This window comes from Dermacentor silvarum, chromosome 4, assembly GCF_013339745.2.
Source record: "Dermacentor silvarum isolate Dsil-2018 chromosome 4, BIME_Dsil_1.4, whole genome shotgun sequence".
NCBI classification, from domain to species: Eukaryota; Metazoa; Arthropoda; class Arachnida; order Ixodida; family Ixodidae; genus Dermacentor; species Dermacentor silvarum.
Genome location: NC_051157.2, coordinates 41,850,196 through 41,872,406, shown reverse-complemented (window position 1 = coordinate 41,872,406; position 22,211 = coordinate 41,850,196). Strand labels below are relative to the sequence as shown.

Sequence of the window (22,211 nt, the reverse complement as noted above, 5' to 3'; positions counted from 1 at the left end):
ATAAATTGCAGTAAACATTTGCTTACAAATAAGTTAACGAGTATATACTTAGTGTCAAGTGTGCACAGGCAAATATAAACAAATCTCACTTGATGACTGCGAACACTCGCTGTCATTGACTGTGCTGACGTGAAGAGCACAGGTAGAGGGGGAGGGAACACTTTGTGCTGCCTCTCGTTTCAGTGCGTCTCTGAAACATGAAATTATGGGATCTGCAGCACGAGGCGTGCAGAAAGGCAGCACACATGAAGCCACCAGCCATCTTTGCTCGCGAAGTCTTTGTACCCGCCGCAGATTACCTCCAAGATAGGGCGCGTGGGCTGCGCATGCGCTCAGCCGCGTGGTCAGCCGTGTGGTCAGCCATGCGCAGTTACGCCCGAGTTAGAGGTGCAGACATGTACTCACCTACTAACTAGCTAACTAACGCACCCATTCTGGCGGTAGGCGAAACAGCAGAAGCGATATCACAGCCAAGAAAGTGGTAGAAATGGTGACTGAAAGACCAGCCACAGACCAGCTGGCCAGGCTCGGCCCCGGTAGTTCTCAACGCTGTATTTATTCTTTATACATGTATCTTTAGTGAATGTGTTCGTGCGATTCATTCTTGCTACTCTGCACTAAGTGTTTGAGGGTAGTGTACACTGTGGGGACGCTGGACTCTCGCGTCTCCTGATGTTTTCCTGCATGGCTCGCATCTTCTGGCATCCAGCTTGCCCACGTAGCACATATGCAGCGGAGGAACACAAGAGTACAAGATGGAGTAGTAGCACAAGAGATGGCATGAGGGTGTTCCAATGCTAGCACCACCTGACAGCGTGGATATTCAGGCGTAAAAAGAATTACCTTCTTCCTCTTTGGCTTGGGGACGGCATCGCACATGGATTGACACCCCACAATGCTAGGACAGAAATGCTATACTGAAACTGTTTATAGTGTCAAAGTGGCTCTTTTCTCCTTGTGGCAGGATATACCCAAGCATGGCTTCCAGGAGGGCATGCATGCCGAGGCGGTGGACCTGATGGAGCCGCGCCTCATCTGCGTTGGTCGTGTGACCAAGGTGGTAGGCCGGCTGCTACGGGTGCACTTTGACGGCTGGGAGGAAAGCTATGACCAGTGGTGTGACTGCGAGAGCCCCGACCTGTTTCCTGTTGGCTGGTGCCAGATGGTCCAGTATCCCCTGGAACCGCCCAGGCAGACCGGTACTATGTCTGGCACTGTTGCAGACGCATTACCTTCCTCACTTTGAGCTACCCGCCATGGTAGCCCAGTGGCTATGGCATTCTGCTGCTGAGCTCGAGGTCACGGTTTTGATCCTGAGCGCAATGGCTGCATTTTTATGTCGGTGAAATGCAAGAACGCTTGTGTACTTAGATTTAGTGGTTGTTAAAGAGCTCTAGGTGGTCAAAATTAATCTGGAGTCCCCCACTATGGCGTGCCTCATAATCATATCGTGGTTCTGACTCTGTACACACGAGAATTTAATTTAATTTAAAATTCTTCACTTTGAGTTCACAGCTTCACGCCGTGGCCACTCTGCCCTTTGGCGTCCTCTGACGATCGACATAAGCAAACGAGGGTGATAGGTTTATTACAAAGAGCTGCTGCACCTTTGACAAATTGTCTCGTTGCTATCTGGTAGTACGATAAAATGCTTAGAATTTTAAAGCATGTGTGTCAGCTGCCCGGTAGAAACAGGGTTAACTCCCTTATGGCATAAACTCCTCTTTATTCCTCCGCCAACTTGCTTCTTGTGAAAACACCTAGCTCATCGTCTTTTACTGCAAGCTGGCCTCGGCTATCGTGCAACGACCAGCTTAGGTCACTAGGTACACAACAGATGCTCAAATTCACGCATGGCACAGGCCTTACAACACACATATAATACACACCAAACATTGTGCCTTCAGGCATGTTGTCACCGCAATAAAAAAAAAGAAATTACGTGACACTGGAGCATGACTAATTCAAGCAATAGAGGCATTCAAGATCAATCCATATTTTAATGGTGTATGAACATTAGGAAAGAAACGCATGTCTGCTTTGTTTATAAATAAAAATAATAAAAAGGACCAGCTGTTCAGTTTTCGTGAGGCAAGTACAGTTAAACCTGCTTATAATGAACCTCCATATAACAAATTCCTGGATATAACGAAGTTTTTCTATTCCCCGCCGTTACGCCATAGAAGCACATGTATTTGAGACCTCTACGTAAAGAAGTTGCAGCGGGAGACCCCCTCGAAATAACGAATTTTCTCCGCTGACAACCTAGAGATTTCGCCCCAAATTTAGTCATTTTTGCGTGAGCAGTAACCGGAAGCACCTTCTCCGTTGTGACGGAATGTGATGCGGTGGCGTCGCGCTTGGCGTGCTCGAATTCACGGCGACTGCGAGGTGAGAGCGAGCGCACGTGTGCGTGGGTGCGAGCGTGTGCGAGGTGGGCCTGCATGTCTCGGCAGTCTTGCCGCCGCGGGCGTGACCTTTCCCCCTCCCTTCATTCAAACCTGATCCCGCCGCTTGCTGCAGCTGGCCTAGCACAGTTAAAGCCAGCACTCTCCTTTTTCAGTTGATGTTGCCGAAGGAAAAAAAAAAAATTTTTTTTTTTCATCGCGCTGGCAGTGCCACTCTTTGGTTACTGCGCAAGTCTCTGCGCTTCACTTCACTAACCTGAGACTGCAGTTCGCTTTGAAGATAAGCCTGTGCGGGCGCACACTTTTTCCACATCGCAGATTGCTTTCAAGATACGGAGAAGTAAATGCCTCCCTTTCTCGCCTCCCCCGTCGTGCCTAGCGCGGAAGAGCGCTTCTGCACCCCCCCCTTCTTCCTAGCGCGCGAGATTGACCCCGCAAGCTTTGACTTGCACACACAGCGTACGGCGCACGGCGACGATGATGCCGTGCTTGGACTTTGCACGGAACCTCAACGCGACGTCCACGGTGACGGCACAAATGCGCTTCGCAATAAAATGTACTTCTGCGCGGCGACAGCGAATTCGCACCCCCTATGGGCAGCTTCTCTACGTTACCGGGATCTCATCTCGAAGGCCATGATTTTGTGTACGGCAATCGGCAACAGCTGTACGAGCAGGAAATACGTCATGGTGGGCATGTTGTAAGTTCACTATCGCTGGCGACTGTCGTCCGGGCGTCGCAACTTGAGAATCGAACGTCTGCGCACATGAGATTTTGCCTATTTTGTGCCTGTGCGTGTAGAACAAGAAAAATAGTACGCACTAACCCTTTGGTAGGCAATGAGCGACTACGGCTTAAGCGGTCAGCCAATACATGTGGTTCAATGGGTGCAGGGTGGGGGAATCTTTGCGACTACGGTTAAACTGCAATTACGCATTAAGCGGGTACGTGTTAACGAGTTTTGACCGTACTATCCCTACTTTGTATAGCTGTCTGCTAATTTGCTGTCGCAATCGATGCTTTGCCTTTCGGGCGAAACCTCGATTGGGCAATTCGGGCGAAACCTCGAAACTTTTTCTTTCATCGCAACTTTAGTGTATTAACAGTAAATCTGTTAATACACTAGTGATAGTGAGTGATAGTACATACAGTAAGCGCTTATTTTTCGAATTTTCGTACCGAACCTGCATATAACGAAATCCTCTTTATAACAAAGTTTTTCGGGAATTTGTCAATTTCGTTATATCCAGGTTTAACTGTATTCATGTCCTGAACTTTCAGTTCTGTCATCGCCAAATTAAAAAATGTATATTTCAGGTCAGGCTAGACAACTAAATTTTCCTTAGTCTCATATTGCAGATGATTCTTTATGTAAGGTTTATTTGATGGGTGGGAATCGCAAAAAAAAAAAAAAAAAAAAATTATGTGGAACTTTTTTTCGACATGTGGCAAAATTCATAATCCTGCTACCTGATTGATGGAACATGTCACTGGAGTGGTACACATAACTTGCAACAGTGGCTATGGTTTGTTCACAATTTCTCTTTAGCTAATTTTTTACCACAAAGGCCTGGTGCCTAAGTTGAGGGTGCATTAGAATCTAGTCAGTATGGCAAACTGCTTCGTGCAACTCATAAATACATTAGTTGATAAGCACATAAATCGCGTGGTTTTTAAGCATATTGGTGAAAGCTGTTGCCCATGTGTATACAATAAAAGAAAGAACAGGGAGGTTTCTTAACTGTGATTGAGGCAGCATTTCCAAATGTCATGCCTCGCGTGATGCATGTTTATCTTGTTCTGTTTCTTCCCAGATACCAGCTTTCTCAAGAAGAAGAAAAAGTACCAGAGCTACAAGGGCCCCCGCAGAAGTGAGTTTCGAACTCAAGAACCGACCCAAAGTTAGTCAAGCAAGCATTTTCATCCATAACGCAGACTAACGACACCAACTACCATCGTATGCATGGCATGTTCCTCCTTTTTTTGTCTGTTCATTTCTCGGCTCTCGCTCCATTAATTTTTGCCTTACTTGTATTAACAGTGCTACAGTCAATCCTCATTACAACAAGTTTTTGCTACAAAAGTTACCTCACTTTAACAGTCCCTTTACTGGACCGACCCTTGGTATCCACTTTAGTAGCTCCGTGTGTTAACTTGTCGCCAACCTCACCATTGCCGTTACACCAACATTATAAGCACTAAGCCAGTCAGTCATAACCTACGTTTCATTGAAACAAGATACAATTGCACCAACAGGCTAATTGGCTTTTTTTTTTTTCAATTTTTTTTTTAATGCTGCTGTGAGTATTACACTCGCAGCTATACTATTCCTCCTCTTCAGGCTGGGATGTATAAAATAGCTAAATACCCATCGCGATAGCTCTGTGCCCGTGGTGGTGTTGCACTGCTGTGCACAGGGTGACAGGTTTGATTCTTGGCAGCCATAGTGGCATTCCAATGAAGAAGTCAAAAACACCCTTTTTCTTAGGTTTAGGTGCTCCTTAAGGAACCTCAGCTAGTTGAAATGAATCTGGACCCCATTGTGCGTCTTTCATGGCAGGTGTGTTGCTTTGGAATGTTAAACCCCATGATTTGATTTGATTTACTTGATTCGCTGTTGCACTGTTAAAAACATGACACTGGAAGATGACTAATTCAAGCAATGGAGGCATTCGAGAGCAATCCATATTTTAATTGCCTATGACCATTAGGGTAGAAACGCATGTCTGCTTTGTTCAAAAATAAAAATAAGCTTTCGAGTTTGATTCCTTGTTGTGGTGGTTAGTTCTACTAAGAACAAAATGCAAGAATGCTCATGTGCTTAGATTTAGCTTTGTACCAAAGGTCTACTTGGTTGGACCATGTTATAATGAAGTCGTATCCAACACGAAAATGCTGTCACTGTATCTGATATGCATTAGAAACATATATTGGTTACATGCTAATATAGGCGAGAAACATTTTAAATATGCTTCATTATAGTATTTGCATTCGTTATATTGCTGTTCAACTGTATATTGTATGTTATGATGGAACTTGTTGTAATGCGCTTTCACTGTATTATTTTCTTTCTTTTGCATGCTGTATGTACAGCTGTGTTCAAAATTGTGCATTCGGAATGCCTTAAAAAGGCAAAACAAAAATTTGATTGAAACTGTCATTCTAGAGGATAAAAGACGTCTTCAAGCAAAAAAGCATAAGTTGTGCACTTATATTTGCCAAAATTTTGTTTGGCCAGACAATACTGTATTTGCGCAAATATGATACTTTTCCTACTGTCTAATTTCTGGCCTAAACTTTCATGTTATACCTGAATCTGTGCCACAAACATAGCACCATTTTTTTTCTTTGCAACTGGCCCTACTATCGTGTGTGGGCTACGAAAGTCGGTTCTAGTCATAGCAGAGTGCACAAGTTAGTACACACCTGCAACAAGGATAGACCCCACAGAGCATGAAATTGAACATGGACAAGAAAGAAGGCTGATTGAGTGCTCACTTAAAGCTAGTTAACTTCTCAGTGTGGTAGGGGAGAGGGGATAAGCACTTCATTATGCATTAACACAATCTTGATAAGACCGACAGAATGGATAGAATAATTTGGTGAGTCCAATTAGGAGCACAGATAGAAAAGCACATACTAATGCACTGCTGCTTTATTTGGCAGTATTTACTTGATTCTAGTCACCCAGTTTTTATGGATTCAAAGTAAAAAGCAGTGTGCACCCAAATCGAATGCACATCTGATTTTATAACACAAAACATGGAGCATACCTTGAATTCTGGCAGTCAGAAATAAGATGCAGAGTTTATATTCAACCAAGGAATTTATTTACACTTAATCTCTCTTTTGTAAATCTCGTACAGCTTTTTGTTGCTGTTTATAGACCGCAACATGCAGTCTTCATTGCAGTCCATTGCATTTGATATTCGACATTCTGGAACCACTTCACTACAATAGAAAACGGGATGGTGTCCAACACTAGACTAACCATTACACCAGTTCGCCGGGCGATGCATGCAAGTCTCGAGATAGCCAAAAACATCTGTGCGACTCTGTTGCCGGTAGCTTAGCAAGTAAAAAACACATCTTTTTAGTGATATTTCATAATCAAAGCATAAAAGGGGTGCGTCTTCGTCATCATCCTATGCAAAAACTTGTTTTGCTGCCTCTTGTGAAAATTATGCTGATGACAGTGACGGTAGGCTGATGCTGGGAGCACGGTTTTGATTTCATACCCAATTCTAATGAACAGGCAATTTTCGGACCAACGTCCTTGTAAAATTGGCTCCCACTAGGCAGGTAAATACTGTAATAATTCATTGTGAGCTGCTATTTTCACTTCAAGATCTGCCAAAGGCAGGCTGGAAATCTGTTTTGAACGGGAGATGGTGTGTCTTCGACACACTTATTGTGCTTTAGCACTGCCAAGACAGAAGCTCCACTCGGTGGGATCACTATTGATGTCGAGCACCTGTGTGCTGACCAGCCAAGTTCCAAGTTATCCAACGAGGGCAAAATTTAGTATCAAAATAAAGAAATTCTTGCCTATAGAAATGTATGTGCACCGACCAGGACCTAACTGCACCGACAGCCACTCAGACGTGCAAGGAAGGATACGGTTGTCCCTTTATGACATGCGACTTCAACAAAACCTACCGATCAATTGGAATTTCATCTTTGTAAACAGGTGTATCGCTGATACATCGCAATACTGCGCGTATAACTCGCTGAAATAACTGCATGCAATAATGCTCACATCTTTGCAGTCTCCATTCGCGGATGCGCGATTTGACCAAGTCATATATTCGGCCTGCGGCTCTTTTTCCCCCGTTTTCGGTGATGCAGATATTCTTCTGCGGTGCTGTAAAAGATGGCCGTTGAGTGCAGCTCGTTGTAATCCGAGTCCTAGTTTGCCGGCGCCGCATGCACTATCGCTATCACTGTATGCACTTCGCTAACTGCTAAATGCAAAATGGCGGCCATGAATGGCGACCATGAAGGCAGGGAGAAGGGAGCTTCAACATGCAGGGTTGCGGAGAGGGTAGGGTTCTCAAGGAGACAACGAAACTTTGAATGGCAGAAAACCTTGCCTTGAGGTGTGACTTCATGCCAAACCTCAAGGCGAAATTTCCTCAAGGTGAAATCTACACCCCGACTCTCCTTTTAAATTAAAAAAATTTTGGGTGTAGGCTATACATGCGTAAATACGGTATTTATTGGCACTGCAAATGGCCGCTACAAGGGTGCAGCAGGGTGTAACAGAAAATACAACATAATGGCTCAGAGGTACATGCACGAGCTTCAAAATATGCATAAAACAAGTACATCAGTACGATGCCAGTGTTGGTTAAAGAAAACATGAAACTACGCTGAAACTGCAATGAACTATATTTAAGTTATCGATAAAAGATGCAGATAATGAATCTGTTTGGACAACATTCTTGCTAAGATAATTCCAGTCCCTCACTGTTCGCAGAAAAAATATTACTTAAGGTAATCAATATAGGAGCCAGAAGGTGTTATTGTTAGGTTGTGTTATAAGAATTTAAGCAGAAACAGTTGTATATTTTTATTGAATGAACACCATGCAGGCATGTACTACCAAAACTTGCTTGTGTTATGCTAGTTCTTTTTAAGCCATTAGCTGTGACTACTGTATCCAATGCTGGGTCACATTTTAAACACATTTCTGAGGCCTTGAAAAGCCATTCCCTGTGCTATACTGGTGGTTGTGTTGTATTGCTGCAAATACAGTATTGTCTTTAATATGAATAGGTAGTAATTTCTGCTGCTCTGCAGTTGTGTCTTAGTTGTCAGAAATTAGTATTCTGCACCCTCTAATGGCAAACTGGCGTGCGAGTGAATTTAGTGTAAAATTTGTTTACAAGAAATAGCCACCTTGACTTGGTCACTGTGACATACTTTTATGAGGATTAGTGACAACACACATTCCAAAATTAACTTTTCATTAAAATCTTGTTCTAGTGATTTTTAGGCTCAATATTATATAGCACTGGTGGATGTGACTGTGCATGTAAAGCCAAGCAGGATTAGAGGGGTCTTGTGCTGTGAACATTGGGGGGGGGGCATTGTAAATATCAAGCTATCTGCCATGAGCTCATCAACAATTACAGGATTAAGTTTGCACCCTCATCTCTGGATATCCTTGGCATAAAATTTTGCTATATCTTGGAATCGCCTTGAAGAGATTATGTAATGTTAATTGTGGCTACAGACCTTCATACTATATACCTAGACCTCTGCCAGAGGTTCAAAATATTTTTCCCCTGCCTCACTTCAGATGGTTACTGAACGCATGACTCCTTTTTAAAGGCAATGGCTGAATAACTGTAGACATGCATTTGAAACAATTCTCATTTTGTCATCATCAGGGAAAGTTGGCTGTATACAAGTGCAAACCGGTAGGAGAAAAGGCATGCAAGGTTGAGTACTTCTAGAGCCCTGTTGCATTATTTATGCCTGAAAGCAGCTGTGTACGAAAACAGCGTCGCTTAGTTTGAAATATTGTTACCTATTTATGTTGATGTGACCACCCCACACCTTTCCTTCATTTGCACAGTAATCAACAAAAATTGGCAGGCTGGCTGCACTGAGACATTTGTGCGTTGTGTGCAATGGCATCATTGTTCTAAAGCATTGGTGGGCTGCCGTTAAGTGACATGGCATGTAAATAGAGCTTTGTACACTTTTATAACCAAGGCATCATGCTAAGTGCACCAGGCACAAACTCTTTGTTATCAAAGGCACGTGACGTCATTCATACTTTTTTTTTTTCTAAATTTGGTGCTGCTAGCTCGACAGCTGTTTGCCTCGAAAAGCTTTGAGCACTGCAACGTAGCACTTGTGGCCAGGTGGGAATGCGGTGTCCGTGCAGGAATGCATTCACGGTGTTGGTGCTTGTGCTTTTTGTGCTGTCTTGTGTCAAGGCAGAAGGTTTAACTGGATGCTTGTTTGCTGGGTGCACATTATGCGAGCTTGTATGACCAGTGTGTGCATGACTTGGAAGGCTTCTGTCTGCCCTGCATTGTGCAGCTTTCCTCTCCCCCAATCATGCACATCTGTCTGAGGAGCGTGGTTCATTCTTGCCTGCCACTTCACTAACATCTGTGACCGACCACACCCATGCAGAAAAGAAGATGCGCTTCATGCCTGGAAGCCGCAAGAGTGGGGGAACCATCAAAGGTGGATCTCCCGGTGATGATCTCTATGGCGACGATGATGTCCACGCCAAAGCTGATGTTGATGACATGGGTGAGATGATAGTGTAGTTGACAATCCTAAAATGGTATCTTTGTCTCTCAGCTGCTCAATTGTGTTTTCACCTACAGCTTTCTTTTACCAATATACATGTAAAAGTGTCTTCTGCAAAAAAGAAAAAGAAAAAAGGGTGGTACGGGAGTGTATAACTGTAAACAACCAAAATATTGGTTTCATTCACACTGGTAATGCCAGTATTGGTGTCATGTGCTGCAGAAAGAAATCATGTTTGCTGTGAGGACTGAAGTTGCTAGCAGCGTGAAATTTACGAAGCCTGCTCAACACTAGTTTGTAAAGCTAACAAAAGGTGCGAGGTTTATCCTTCGCTTGCTTTGGAAAGCTGCTTAATTCTTCTGTATCAACAGGCAGCTAACTGTCCATGAGTAGGCACTGTTAAAACTTGCAATATCATAAGCTGGCACTGAAATTTTAAAGTGATGTTGCCAGCGGTCTTTTCTCTTTTTTTTTTTTTTTTTGGCCACTTCTGGCTCGTCAAGCCTCTGCTCACAGTAAGACTGGCCTACCTTGTGCAACAGAAACATAATCTGCCATTCTAGCTTGATATCGCACTTCTTTCTTTAGTGTTCCTTTAAGTTCGTTTTGCTGTTCTTTCAACTGCCTTGTCCTCTTCTTCATTTGATGGTGGTTAGTGGGACTGCATGTGAGGCTGTGTCAAGTAGCGCCTTGTGTGTTTTGCAGTCACGTCATCATCTGATGCAAGTGCGCTGAACCGTTCGGACACCAGTATCGGTGCCAGCCCACAGTCGACCGCAGCCATGAGGTGAGCTGGCCCGGGATATTTGGTGCATTGTGTGGTATCTGCAGCCATGTGGGGCTCGGGGATGAGTAACCATTCCATCGTCAACAGTACACCCCAATAACTTTCCACAGAGGCAGCCATTTAAAATAAAATAGAAGAGTTGAGCAAACACTGTTGAAACAAAGCAGAAGGCTACAAGTCCTTTAAATGTCATCTAAGGATCTTGCGCCTTCTAATGCAAATGTTGGTGAGCCTACGGCACCAGACAAGCCACAACCCTCTTTTCAACCAGAAAAGAGACAAAAATGCTGCATATTTGCATATTGTCTGTATGCATATTTGCATACGTTGTGTGCATATTCGGAGAGAAGAGGATGGATTGACAATCTGGTTTTGCCATCTGTACGGAAAGGAATAAGCATGAAGGGTGCAATCCGAGAGCCTTACGGACAACTAAAAAATAGATAAAAGGGCGTTCTACGTGGCAGCTAGTAGTAGGGCAAGGAAGCAGAACTGCAGCATAGCCTGGTATAATGAGAAACGCGTCTGGTTGCTGGTTTTCTGCACCACGCACATTTGTGAGCATCGAAGGTGGTGCACGATAAGAGAAGCCTCCGAACTACTGTACCCAGCTACTTGACGGTTCAGTGCGGTGAGTGTTGTGCATTGAGAAGCATGCTACCACGTCAGTACTGCAGTGGCCATGACAATGCAGAGGTCGTGTTGAACGCCAATTGACTAGTTCACCAAATGCTCCCTTTCGCTAGGTAAGCATATACTATTAGCTTACGTATGCAGATGTGTACAGTAAAAGATCATTTGTGCATAATGTTTGAGCATTTGCTGTGAAACAGTTGAACAGTTGAAGCAATTGAACAAAACATATGGTGTTTAAAATTTGTTTAGTAACGAAGCTTGCTCCCGTAATGTGATCTCTACAGCCTATCTGTGTTCTCTTTGTTTTCCCTTCAGGACAAGGACAGGGTCGGGTGTGCGTATTCACCGATTCATATTACTTTGGGCAGAACCGGCTTCTGTCTGCGGAGAGGCTTAAAATGTCTAATTTGTTTGCAGGCGAGACAAAAAGGAGGCAAGCCAGAAGGAGATTGTGACGATGCTTGCAGATTATAATAATGTTCACATTTGCATCATCCTTTGTTTTATGTTGGAACAGGAGCACAGGAAACCAGCCTACGGTGTAGATTTAGTATGTTGAACCTCAATAATAATAATAATAATAAATACTCGGCTAATCCAGATTGCGTTACATGACAAATTGTTTTGGTTAGTTTCTGATTTAATGTTCTTGCTTCGCTTACGCGGACCTTGTTAACATAGAGCTTTTGCGATTGTCTAGTGAACCACATCCAAAGTCATCATGTCCAAAATTTCAGGCACTGAAGGTCAGGACAGCATCTGCAAATAAATCAAATAAGTAAGCATTGACACAGAAATATCTGCTCACCTCTATTATCTGACACTTTGCCATGCTTTGTTCACAGCAAAAAAAGAAAAAAAGTAGGGGAAAAGAAAGAGCACCTCTCTAGGAGTTCAGTTTTCTCTTAATTTGCTGCAGTGGCTAATAAGTCGCACATTCTTCCCGTAGGCACAAGATTGCATATTTTATTCTTGATCGCTTTAACTGTTATCAAAGAGGGTGAACTGAAGAAACAACTGAACAAAAAATATGGTGTGTGCTAAGGAATACAAAGCATTTAACAATGTTTAAAGTTACTTTAGAGAGAGATGGAAAGAGAAAAAGACATTGAGCAACAGAACTCTCTACAGCTGATATCTACAGCCCATCCGCATTCTCTTTTTTTTTTCCTCAGGACAAGGACAAGGTCAGGCACACATCTTCACTGGTTCACATTCTTTTTAATGTTTGGAACTACTGCTAGGAACACATAACGTCGTTGTTCCACACCACAGGTGAAGGCAGTGCATAGGAGCGGTGTGTCTTAACCATCTGCACAGGCCGTTGGAAGTAGGCGAGGAAGTGGAAGAGGAACGAGTGCAGACACGAGGCGGCCTTGGGCTGAGCGTGTCCCTGAGCAGCCTGCACCCCCGGCGCTGGGGTGTGGCACACGTGGCGCGCTTCCTGCGGCTCAATGACTGCGCTTCCTACTGCCAGGGCTTCTGCCGGCAGGTGCGACCTCTGTCGACGGTAGCCCGCGCAAATAATGGGCTCCTTGGTGCTGTTGCGCTGCGCATAATGAGACAATAGCGAGAATCTGGGGTAGCGAGCAATTCTTGGTGTCGTAGGCCAAAGGCAACTGGCGTAGGAGAGTATTTTGCCCTGACCTACTTATTGATTCTGCAAAGTGTCTCATTGCTTCTCATATTGATACTCATGCGTATTAGGGATGCAAGACTATTGATAGTTGAGTCAATGTCGAACTATAAATATAGTTAAACCTGCTTATAACGAACCTCCATATAACGAATTCCTGGATATAACGAAGTTTTTCTATTCCCCGCCGTTTCTCCATAGAAGCACATGTATTTGAGACCTCTACGTAACGAAGTGGCAGCGGGAGACCCCCCCCCGATATAACGAATTTTCCCCTCAGACAGCCTAGAGATTTCGCCCCAAATTTTGTCATTTTCGCGCGAGCAGCAACCGGAAGCACCTTCTCCGCCGCGACGGAATGCGAAGCGAGCGCACGTGTGCGTGCGTGTGCGAGGTGGGCCTGCATCCCTCGACCCAGCAATCTTCCCACCGCGGGCGTGACCTTTCCCCCTCCCTTCATTCAAACCTGATCCTGCCGCTTGCTGCAGCTGGCCTAGCCCGCCAAACCGGCACTCTCTCCTTTTCCAGTTGATGTTGCCGACGCGCTGGTACACGCTGTGACACATCACACTCGAGGAGTGCGGACACGCGCTGTCAAACTGCTGGCGGCGTGTGGAAGCGCCGCTGGATAAGCGAGTGAAGTGACCTTTGTGCTGTTGTCTATCGCTTCAATGCAAACTGAGCGTCGAGAACACACAGCATGCACAAAGCTACGAGCCGCCGACGCACCTACATTGCTAGACTCTGCCCCAACGCAGATCGCTTTTAAGATACGGCCCGCGCGACCACGCACCGCCGCGCAGTACGCAGTTGATGCCAGAGTACAGTACAACGCCGCCCCGCTATCCCCCCCCCCCCCCCTCGCTCCCTCGCCGGTGCCTTGAGCGCAACGGAAGAAGGCGCGCTTCCTCCCTCCTTTTCTTGCGCGCGAGATTTAGACGTGGTCGTCGGCTCCCGTCCCACATTTTCACTCGCACATACAGCATACAGCGCACGGCGACTGCATTATCGTCCTTGGACTTTATACGGAATATCTATGAGCCAAAACTAATTTTAGGGGCACAACGCGTCATAGACACCATCTTTATATAGCAAATACGAATCTCAAGGGCCATCCTTTTGCTGGCGGAAACCGAAAATACGTCATACTTGTCGCCCCCGGCACTTTGGGCGGCCAATGCCATTGTCAAGCCACCAAGCCAAGCGACAAGAAAAGTCAAAATGGTCGCTCGGGCCGGTGCGGGGTGGCAGTTCGCAACGTATGATGTGGGAACGGTCCCACAGTTGCGATGCAACAGCGGGGTTACCAATGCATTGGGTTCTGTGGGAGCTGTGCCGGGACCGACCGAAAACGACGTAACAGCCGGGAAAATGCAGCCCCCGGGAAAGTAACAGCGGGGTTCTACTGTAACACTATACGACGCTACGACGCCATCGTTACGCTCGCTCTTCGTTTCTGATGCCTCGCGCTTGTGCAAAACGACACGCGTCCACGCATCCGGTACCTGGTGTGACATTCCAAGGATGAGTGCTTCGACGAAAACGGAAAACGGGTGCGCGTTACAATTGAGGGCGCGTTAGAATCGAGTAAATACGGTAAGCCTTTCTTTTTCGAATTTTCGTGCCGAACCTGCATATAACGAAATCCTCTTTATAGCGAAGTTTTTCGGGAATTTGTCAATTTCGTTATATCCAGGTTTAACTGTAGTACTATCGATAGTGCACTATCGATAATGTGCAGTCACACAACATACGACACGTAAATGCTGCAACATAAATTTGGTGATGTTTCCCTGTTCCCTATTACATGAACTGAGTGTTAGTGATTGTTAGTTATTGCAAAATTTATAGTAGTAATATCACTAGGCAAACATTGAAAAACTATTGATAGGACTGCCTATAGCAGTGATGGAAGTGCTGCGCCAGTTGCGCCAAACTGTGCCGTGAAGGTAATCCTGCCACATGCTGCTCCAAATTGTTGTTTATAGCAGGTATTGCGCGAGGCCTGCGCCGACACGCACCTGCTATATATTTTGTTCACGTGAAAAGGCGCCGCGCATCAAGCAGCCATCCTTTGCAACTCACCCTCCCATGCTTCCCATCACAGCTACAGCATATACGGCACGCAGCCGCCATCTTATTGCACTTGGACATTATACGGAACCTCACGGCGACGCTGCCGATGACCGTAGAAATTTACCTGGAATGCCCGTATAATTGCTATCACAATAATAATTGTTATGCAATTATGGTGACGTGTGATTGTGAGGGCACAGCTGCTCGACACGCCTTTCTCGCGGTCGTCTAATGGTATGTCGACAAGTGCGTAAGGCGCATTTTATTACATCTAGGCAGCCCCGACATGGAAAAAAATTCGAAAATGGGTACAACACAGATGTTTTTCAATCTGTACCTGCGAGCACAATTAAAATAATGTAATTGTTTCTGTTCCATCTGTATTTGCACTGCTTAGTCGTGCTTCTGATTCTGCATTTGCTCAGCTAGTAATTTCAATTGTAGGGATATGTAGTGTCAATGTGTCAGTGCCTTGCTTGGAACAGCCTAGAAGACCGTACGGTGTGACCAGCATGGGCTTTAAGCGCATGCGCTTATGCTTACGCATTAGTATTGTGCGAGGATACAGCGCTTGCACCATATTAATACAGAATTTGGCAGCTGTGTGTATTCAACTTGTTTAGCAGATGAACCACTATAACAGATAAAATGTTTACAGATGAAATGAATAACGAAGCCAAGGACAGCTTGTGGGAGGGAGGTCACTCGTTATTGAAATGCAGAATTAACTGTGAATTAGAATTAAGTTTGCATTTACCTCCATCCTCTTATGTAATAACAATAAAATGGAACAGCAAGTTGAAAAAATAGTTGGATCTTAGTATCATACTTATTGAATGCAACGTTTCAGAAAGTACTAACATATACAGTGCTGCCTCTTTGCAACAGAGCAGTAAGTTACTGCTCTAAAGCATTCTTTTCTTTCTCCAAACAGCAAATTTTTCTGCTGCAAAAGCATATATTTCTGCTCCAAAAGACCAAGTGCTGCTTCCATCACTGCTGATAGCAAAATAATATAATATTGTCACTAGTTCTACTGTATGGTATCGATAGTTTCATAGCGAAATATTGTAATACAGTCCAGGCCCGTCACAGTGGACCCGCATACAGCATACTTTTCGATATAACGGACCATTCTTCTTTGCAAGTTTGGTCTGCTTATATTATTAATGTAACTAATACTGCGTTTAACGGACTATACAACAGAAAAAATCTTGGCCAAATATCGCCTAGAGGAGGCATATACGACATACTTTTCTGCGGCAGTACGTGCATGCCGCAGTACACTGCTCGCAACTTTTTCAGACCATGCGCCAACCAGTGCACCACGTGTGGAGTGGACAGTACGCGAACCGCTAATGTGTTTGGGCGATTACCGCATAAATAATTCTTTTTTTAATTTAATAATTTTACTTTGGAATTTTTATTGCCTTTGCGACTGTCTCCAGATTCCAATAATGAAACACTAGATGGCGGTATATGAAGTGCCATCTTTTCACAACATGCCACGGACCTTCTTTTAGACAAAACGGGCTTGTGGACCTTTTTTTTGCTGGATAATTACAGTTCATTGTAATGGCAAATCAGTTATGCGGAAACCCGCAAGGTTCAAGAAAGGGAAAAATTGTAATTCACCCAGTTTGTAGCTACAAGCTACAAAGGAAACCCATACAGGTTTCTCAAAGAAAGCTTCTCAATTGAAGAATTTATCCTGGTCTGGGGATCGACACCCATTCTAACGGGCATCCACTGTACTATCGATAGTGCTATCGACAGTCTTTTTTTGCACTACCGATAGTCAATTTACTGGTAATTTTGCATCACTTGAGTGTGCATTTATAACAACAGTGAAAAACACTATCAGAGATTGCCATCATCTTGAGCTGTCATCACAAAAATGGTGCGAAAATCCTGTCAGTGTGTAGGTTTGAAAAAAAAATGGTCACAAAGGCACATGTTGCATCCCAATGCGCGTGTTAAATTGACACCATGGTGTGCCAACATTCTGGAAGTTATGAGATGAGAAGGCCTGTGTGGCTGACACTGATATACACACCTTTCTGGAAGAGAAAGCTTAATATAACTACTTTTCCCGAATGCTTGCTTGAAGCTGTGCACTAGCGAATGGATAAAGTAGTGACAGGGCAAGACTTCATCCTATGTCTGTCGCAGTTTTGACTGCATGTTTTGACTACAGTGCTGCTAAGAAGCTCCATGGGCAGGAACCTGCTTGTTGTTCCCTAAAAAATTGCATGTGTGTATTTTTCTGTTGTCATAAATTTGAATAGATAAACATGAACCTGGAAGCATTGTGTCCCAGGAAATTGACATGAAAGTCAGCACACAAATGTTTAATTTAGTGCATGGATAATTGCTCACTTTTCTTTCTTTTCTTTTTCTTATTCAGAGTCTGCTCTTGGCATAGAAAGTGGCGTCATACACAGATTTCGACACTGCTTCTCGTCCTGCACATATGAAATACATATCAGTGTTTGGTTCTCTTTAACTGCTTTCTGCTTGTTAACTGCATTCTCACTTCTCACCATTACTGTCTTGCTAACTTGCTGCTAAAATTGTTTAGCTGAAGTTTTGTACGTTTTAACCTGTGCACTATGGTTAGACACGGCATGGTAGTTTTTCTTTTTAAGAAATAAGTGAAGTTTTACAATGACCTACAAGTATATGAGCAGTGTAATTGCCATAATATTTCGGCATGTTTTGCAGTGGCTGCATTCTGATAGGGATGAAATTAAAAAAGTATTTGCATATATGCTTCGGGTGCATGTTGTAGCAAAATAATGACGGGGATTAGACCCGGACGTCTGACTGGTTCGTCATCTGGTAGCAACTGAGCGAGCAGCGCCCGTCGCCGCTGCACGTGCTCGGCGCACCTTCTTCATTTGTAACACACGTTACAGAAGCCTGGGTGGTCGAACTCAATCCACAACTCTCCACTACAGCATTCCTCGTCCCTCATAACTCGCTGGTTAACGCATCATAGCCTCAGTTCCTTTTGCGCCATAAAACCCCACATAACTAACTAACCCTACATAATTTAACTCGCTGTGCGGTTTCGGGACATTAAAAAGCCCCTCACCATGTATGGGCATTGCAAACAGTAAAGTGCGGAGCGTAGATCAAGCACTGACAGTTGTGTCTGCAAAGTATCAAGTGGCTGCATGGCACAGAAACAGCTGAAATTTCAAACAGAAGCCCACGTGGCTTTTCTCTCGAGGGAGCTCCGCTTCCAGTCAGAGAGTCAAGGTCACACACTTCTACGTGAGACGCACTGCCTGCAATGTCACAGATTGTGGCAAGTGACCTCGGTAAATCGTCCAGTGCAAAGCGCGCAATGCTGCCACTGGGAGTGCATCAGACTGCAGAAAGAGAACAAGAAAAAAAAGAATAGACAGTGCTCGCGACATAAATGTGGTGCAGTTCTTCAGCTCCTGGTATGGGAGATGATGATGATGATGAAATAAACTTTAATTTTCGAGACGGTGTTCCCGAGCGTTTGAGCTGTGGATCACTCTAGGTGGGAGGGTCCCTCATTCCAGGAATCCTCTGGCCGCGATAGCATCCCGGGCTTTGGCGACAAGACGTCGTTGTTCGTCCAGGGCCGGGGTGGAGATCTTGACCTCCCACGTCTCGGCGAGGAGGTTCACGTCTTCGGACGTTGTATGTTTGGTAACGGCATCTTCGGGGCGCCACGGGCACTCGAGTAGCAAATGAGCCAGAGTGTCTGGCACGGCGCAGATCGGGCAGTTGTAGGTGTGTAGTGTCGGGTGGATGCGATGCATGAGGATCCCATGGGTGTACGTATTGCTCTGCAGTCTTCGGAATGCGGTACTTTCCTCTTTCGTCAGTTTTGGATGAGGTGGCGGGTACACCCTGCGTCCCAGTTGGTAGTGTTGGAGGATGGCGTTATACGTGGGGGGTATTGTCTCCGCTTCCACTGCGTCACCAGGTGGTCGGGGGTCTCGCGAGGCGGCGAGAGAAGCCCGGTTGACATGATCGCGGGCCGCGGCGTGTGCCGCTTCGTTTCCCTCGAGCCCCTCGTGCCCTGGTACCCACGTGACGCAGGTGTAAGGGAGCGGAGTGCTTCTTTTCTGCAGAATTTTGACTGCTTCCACCGATATTCGGCCTCTCGTGTAATTGCGTACTGCGGATTGGGAGTCCGTGAAGACTGCGACCGCGTTCGTGCTCGTGGTGGTGGCGAGGGCGATCGCTGCTTCTTCCGCTGTCTCCGAGTTCCCCACCCTGACTGTGGCGGATGCCAGTTCTTTGCCTCTAGAGTCAACCACACTCAGGGTGTAAGCGGTTCTTCCCGGGTATTTGGACGCATCTACGTAGCGAGCATCTGGATCGTGTTTGTGGCGTCTTCGGATGGCGTCGACTCGAGCGAGCCGGCGTCCCCGATGATGCTCGGGATGCATGGTATGGGAGAAGGCAGAAATAAAAAGTCGCTTGCGGACGCTAATCGAGGCAGAAGGGAAGAGTGTTTACATGGGCAGTGAAGCTCGCCTCCTAACTGCATGAAATTGTGACATTTCAATTTCTCCTATCTCCTCCACTAATGAAGCAATTTGAAAAATTATTGAGATTATTCAGCTAAGCAATCTGATCGGCCAGATGACACTGCCAAATTATGTGCAAACCCATTCACGTGTGCATACAGAGAAAATGCACATGCAATGTTCAGCAAAATCGAATTTGTGCATTTTGGAGACTTGTGACATTCCAAATTTACTAAAGTTAGCATGGATGTATCAAAATCCACAGAATGGTTGCATTAATCTAATTGAATACAACATGCACATTTATTAATGTTCAATATCATAGAACAGACCACCCTGCTTGACACTGGTTATATTGGCTGCGCCTGCACTGCGTCTGTGGCCCCATGGTGTTCAGCTGCAGAGCACGAGGTTGAAGGTTCTACTCTCAGCCATCGCGACTACATTCTGATTAGGCCAGATAGTGGAAACACTTGTGTAATTTAGGTTTAGGTGCACAATAAAGAAATCCACATGGTCAGAGTTAATCCAGAGCCTCTCACTTCAGCGTCCCTAATGGGCCGCTGAGCAGCTTTTGGATGTGAAACATGCTTTTAATCTCACAGGAATTTGAACCGTCACGGTAGCCCAGTGGTTGTGGCATTGCACTTCTGAGCTCGAGATTACAGGTTCAATTCCAGCCGTAGCAGATGCATTTCGATGAAGTCGAAATGCAAAAACTCTCGTGTACTGAAATTTGGGTGCAGGTTAAACGTCCCCAGGTGGTCAAAATTATTCCAGAGTCCTCCACTTTATTGTGCCTTATAATCATATTGTAGTTTTTGCACAGAAAGCGCCACAATTTAATTATCTTTTCTACAGGAATTCGGGGAAATGGTGGCCCGCAGGGGCGTCTGCGTCAGCAGGCGTTTGGTGTGTTGCGACACCACGGACCCGAGCACACGAGGGTTGGACCCTCCCGCGTGTAGCCGTTCGCGGCTTAGCCGTGTCCGGGGAAAAGAGGAACCTGGGGGTTGAGCCGATGCCGGGTGTTCGGACCTTTATGGCCCCTCGGCGGAGGCAACACACCTCTTTGGCCTCCGCTTCACGTAGACTGCACCCCCGGACTGACCCACCCGGGGGAAATCGGTGGTCGCCTTTTCCTATCCCCCTCTCTGCCCTTTTTCTTTCCTATCTCCTTTCTTTACTGTCCTGTCTCCTATTCTCTTCTGTTACTTCCACGTTTTCATAGGCGGCTCGGGTTAACCTTGTGTATGTGCCCTCTCTTGGGTATCTTATATTGGGTTATAGCAGCAATGCACGGCTGGCGTCTGCAGCCTTACACCTTAAGTGCTGCAGCGTCCCCTAGTTGGGCTCCGTGGTGGGTGGCCGCCATTGCCGCCGAAATAAACCGAACTAATATGGGAACACCTTCATTTCCCCGTCTACTTGATCGTCACCCTCACAAGAGGGGGCGCACCGATGAAATATTAAACCTATTCAGACCGAAAGAAATTTTTCCCCGATACCAAGTTGTGCACAGTGAGAAAACTGAAAAACCAGCTCGAACCGTATCCCCTTTTCTTGTTGCGAAAGGCTTGACTGACGCCCTTGGCCCAGGTTACAAGGTCACCAAAATGGCGAGCGGGGACCTCCTGCTTGAGATCCGTGACAAAGCGCAGCACAATAAACTGAACAACCTTGTGGCATTTGGAGACATACCTGTTACCGTCTCACCTCATCGGTCTATGAACACAGCACGTGGAGTAGTGTCTGATGCAGATCTAATCGACTTGTCCGAAACCGAACTATTGGAAGGCTGGAAAGAACAAAACGTAACAAACGTACAGCGCATCATTATCAGAAGAGAAAATAAGGAAATTCCCACTAAACACCTGATCCTGACTTTTGCCACTTGCGATCTGCCAGAAACCATAGAAACCGGATACACAAAGTTAGCTGTCAGGCCATACATCCCCAATCCCAGAAGATGCTTCCAATGTCAAAGATTTGGCCACGGCTCGCAGAGCTGCCGTGGTAGACTAACATGTGCGAAATGTGGAACGCAAGGTCATTCCTCAGACAACTGTGAAGCGGCACCTCACTGTGTAAACTGTGATGGTGAGCATCCAGCTTACTCCCGGTCTTGTCCGAATTGGAAAAAAGAAAAAGAAATTATCACTCTCAAAGTTCGTGAGAACATCTCCTTCAAGGAAGCACGTAAAAGGTGCTTGCCATTCCACAGCACAACATATGCCGAGGCGACGCGTCAGGGGGCAACGTCGCACCGGCTTCCGCCACCTGCCCGGCCCGCGCGCAGCGAGCCGCCGGCTGTGGCAGCCGCCCCTATGGTGGGAGCAGCCAAGGCTGCCTTGCCATCACCGAACTTGGCCACACCAGTGGCCCCTGCTAGCTCTGGCAGCAGCCAGGATAGCACGGAGGCTAAGGAGGTACCGTCAACCTCCGCACTGGTGGGGACAAAGGCTTCGTCTTCCGAGGCGAAGCCAAACCGACGCACACATCGCTCGTTAGAGCGAGTGTCCAACGCCTCGCAAGAGGCAATGGACACAACTTCTCAGACGGCACATGGAGTGCCTAGGGAGCGGCGACTCTCCCAAGAACGCTCCAAAAAAGACAAGACACCAGTTACAGCGCCTGTAAAAGGCTCTGTAAAATAGGCTGTACACACCCCTTGAAACACACAGCACCTTTTATTTTCCTCCAACATGAATAAAATAATGCAGTGGAATGTTAGGGGATTAATCCACAACCTAGACGATATCCAAGAACTTCTCAGTAAATTTAATCCAAAGGTGCTGTGTGTTCAAGAAACACATCTAAACTCCAGAAACACCAACTTCCTACGTCAGAATATTGTTTTCCGAAAAGATCGCGAG

The 22,211-nt window shown here is 45.7% G+C and overlaps 1 protein-coding gene across 8 annotated transcripts in view; it reads left to right on the top strand.

The window, feature by feature from the left end:
- Window positions 1-22,211, top strand: part of LOC119449853 (MBT domain-containing protein 1-like) — a 49,428-nt gene that overhangs the window by 20,454 nt on the left and 6,763 nt on the right. For 3 of the 8 annotated variants that reach the window (XM_049665486.1, XM_049665482.1, XM_049665484.1), the window contains exons 13-19: window positions 965-1,199; window positions 4,223-4,309; window positions 9,561-9,683; window positions 10,389-10,470; window positions 11,422-11,440; window positions 11,844-11,884; window positions 12,427-12,598. In XM_049665486.1, the coding sequence (XP_049521443.1) occupies window positions 965-1,199; window positions 4,223-4,309; window positions 9,561-9,683; window positions 10,389-10,470; window positions 11,422-11,440; window positions 11,844-11,884; window positions 12,427-12,598 (759 nt within the window). Of the gene's footprint in view, window positions 1-964; window positions 1,200-4,222; window positions 4,310-9,560; window positions 9,684-10,388; window positions 10,471-11,421; window positions 11,441-11,843; window positions 11,885-12,381; window positions 12,599-22,211 lie in introns of those variants that run through there. The other 5 variants (XM_049665483.1, XM_049665487.1, XM_049665485.1 and 2 more) reach the window with 5 other exon arrangements.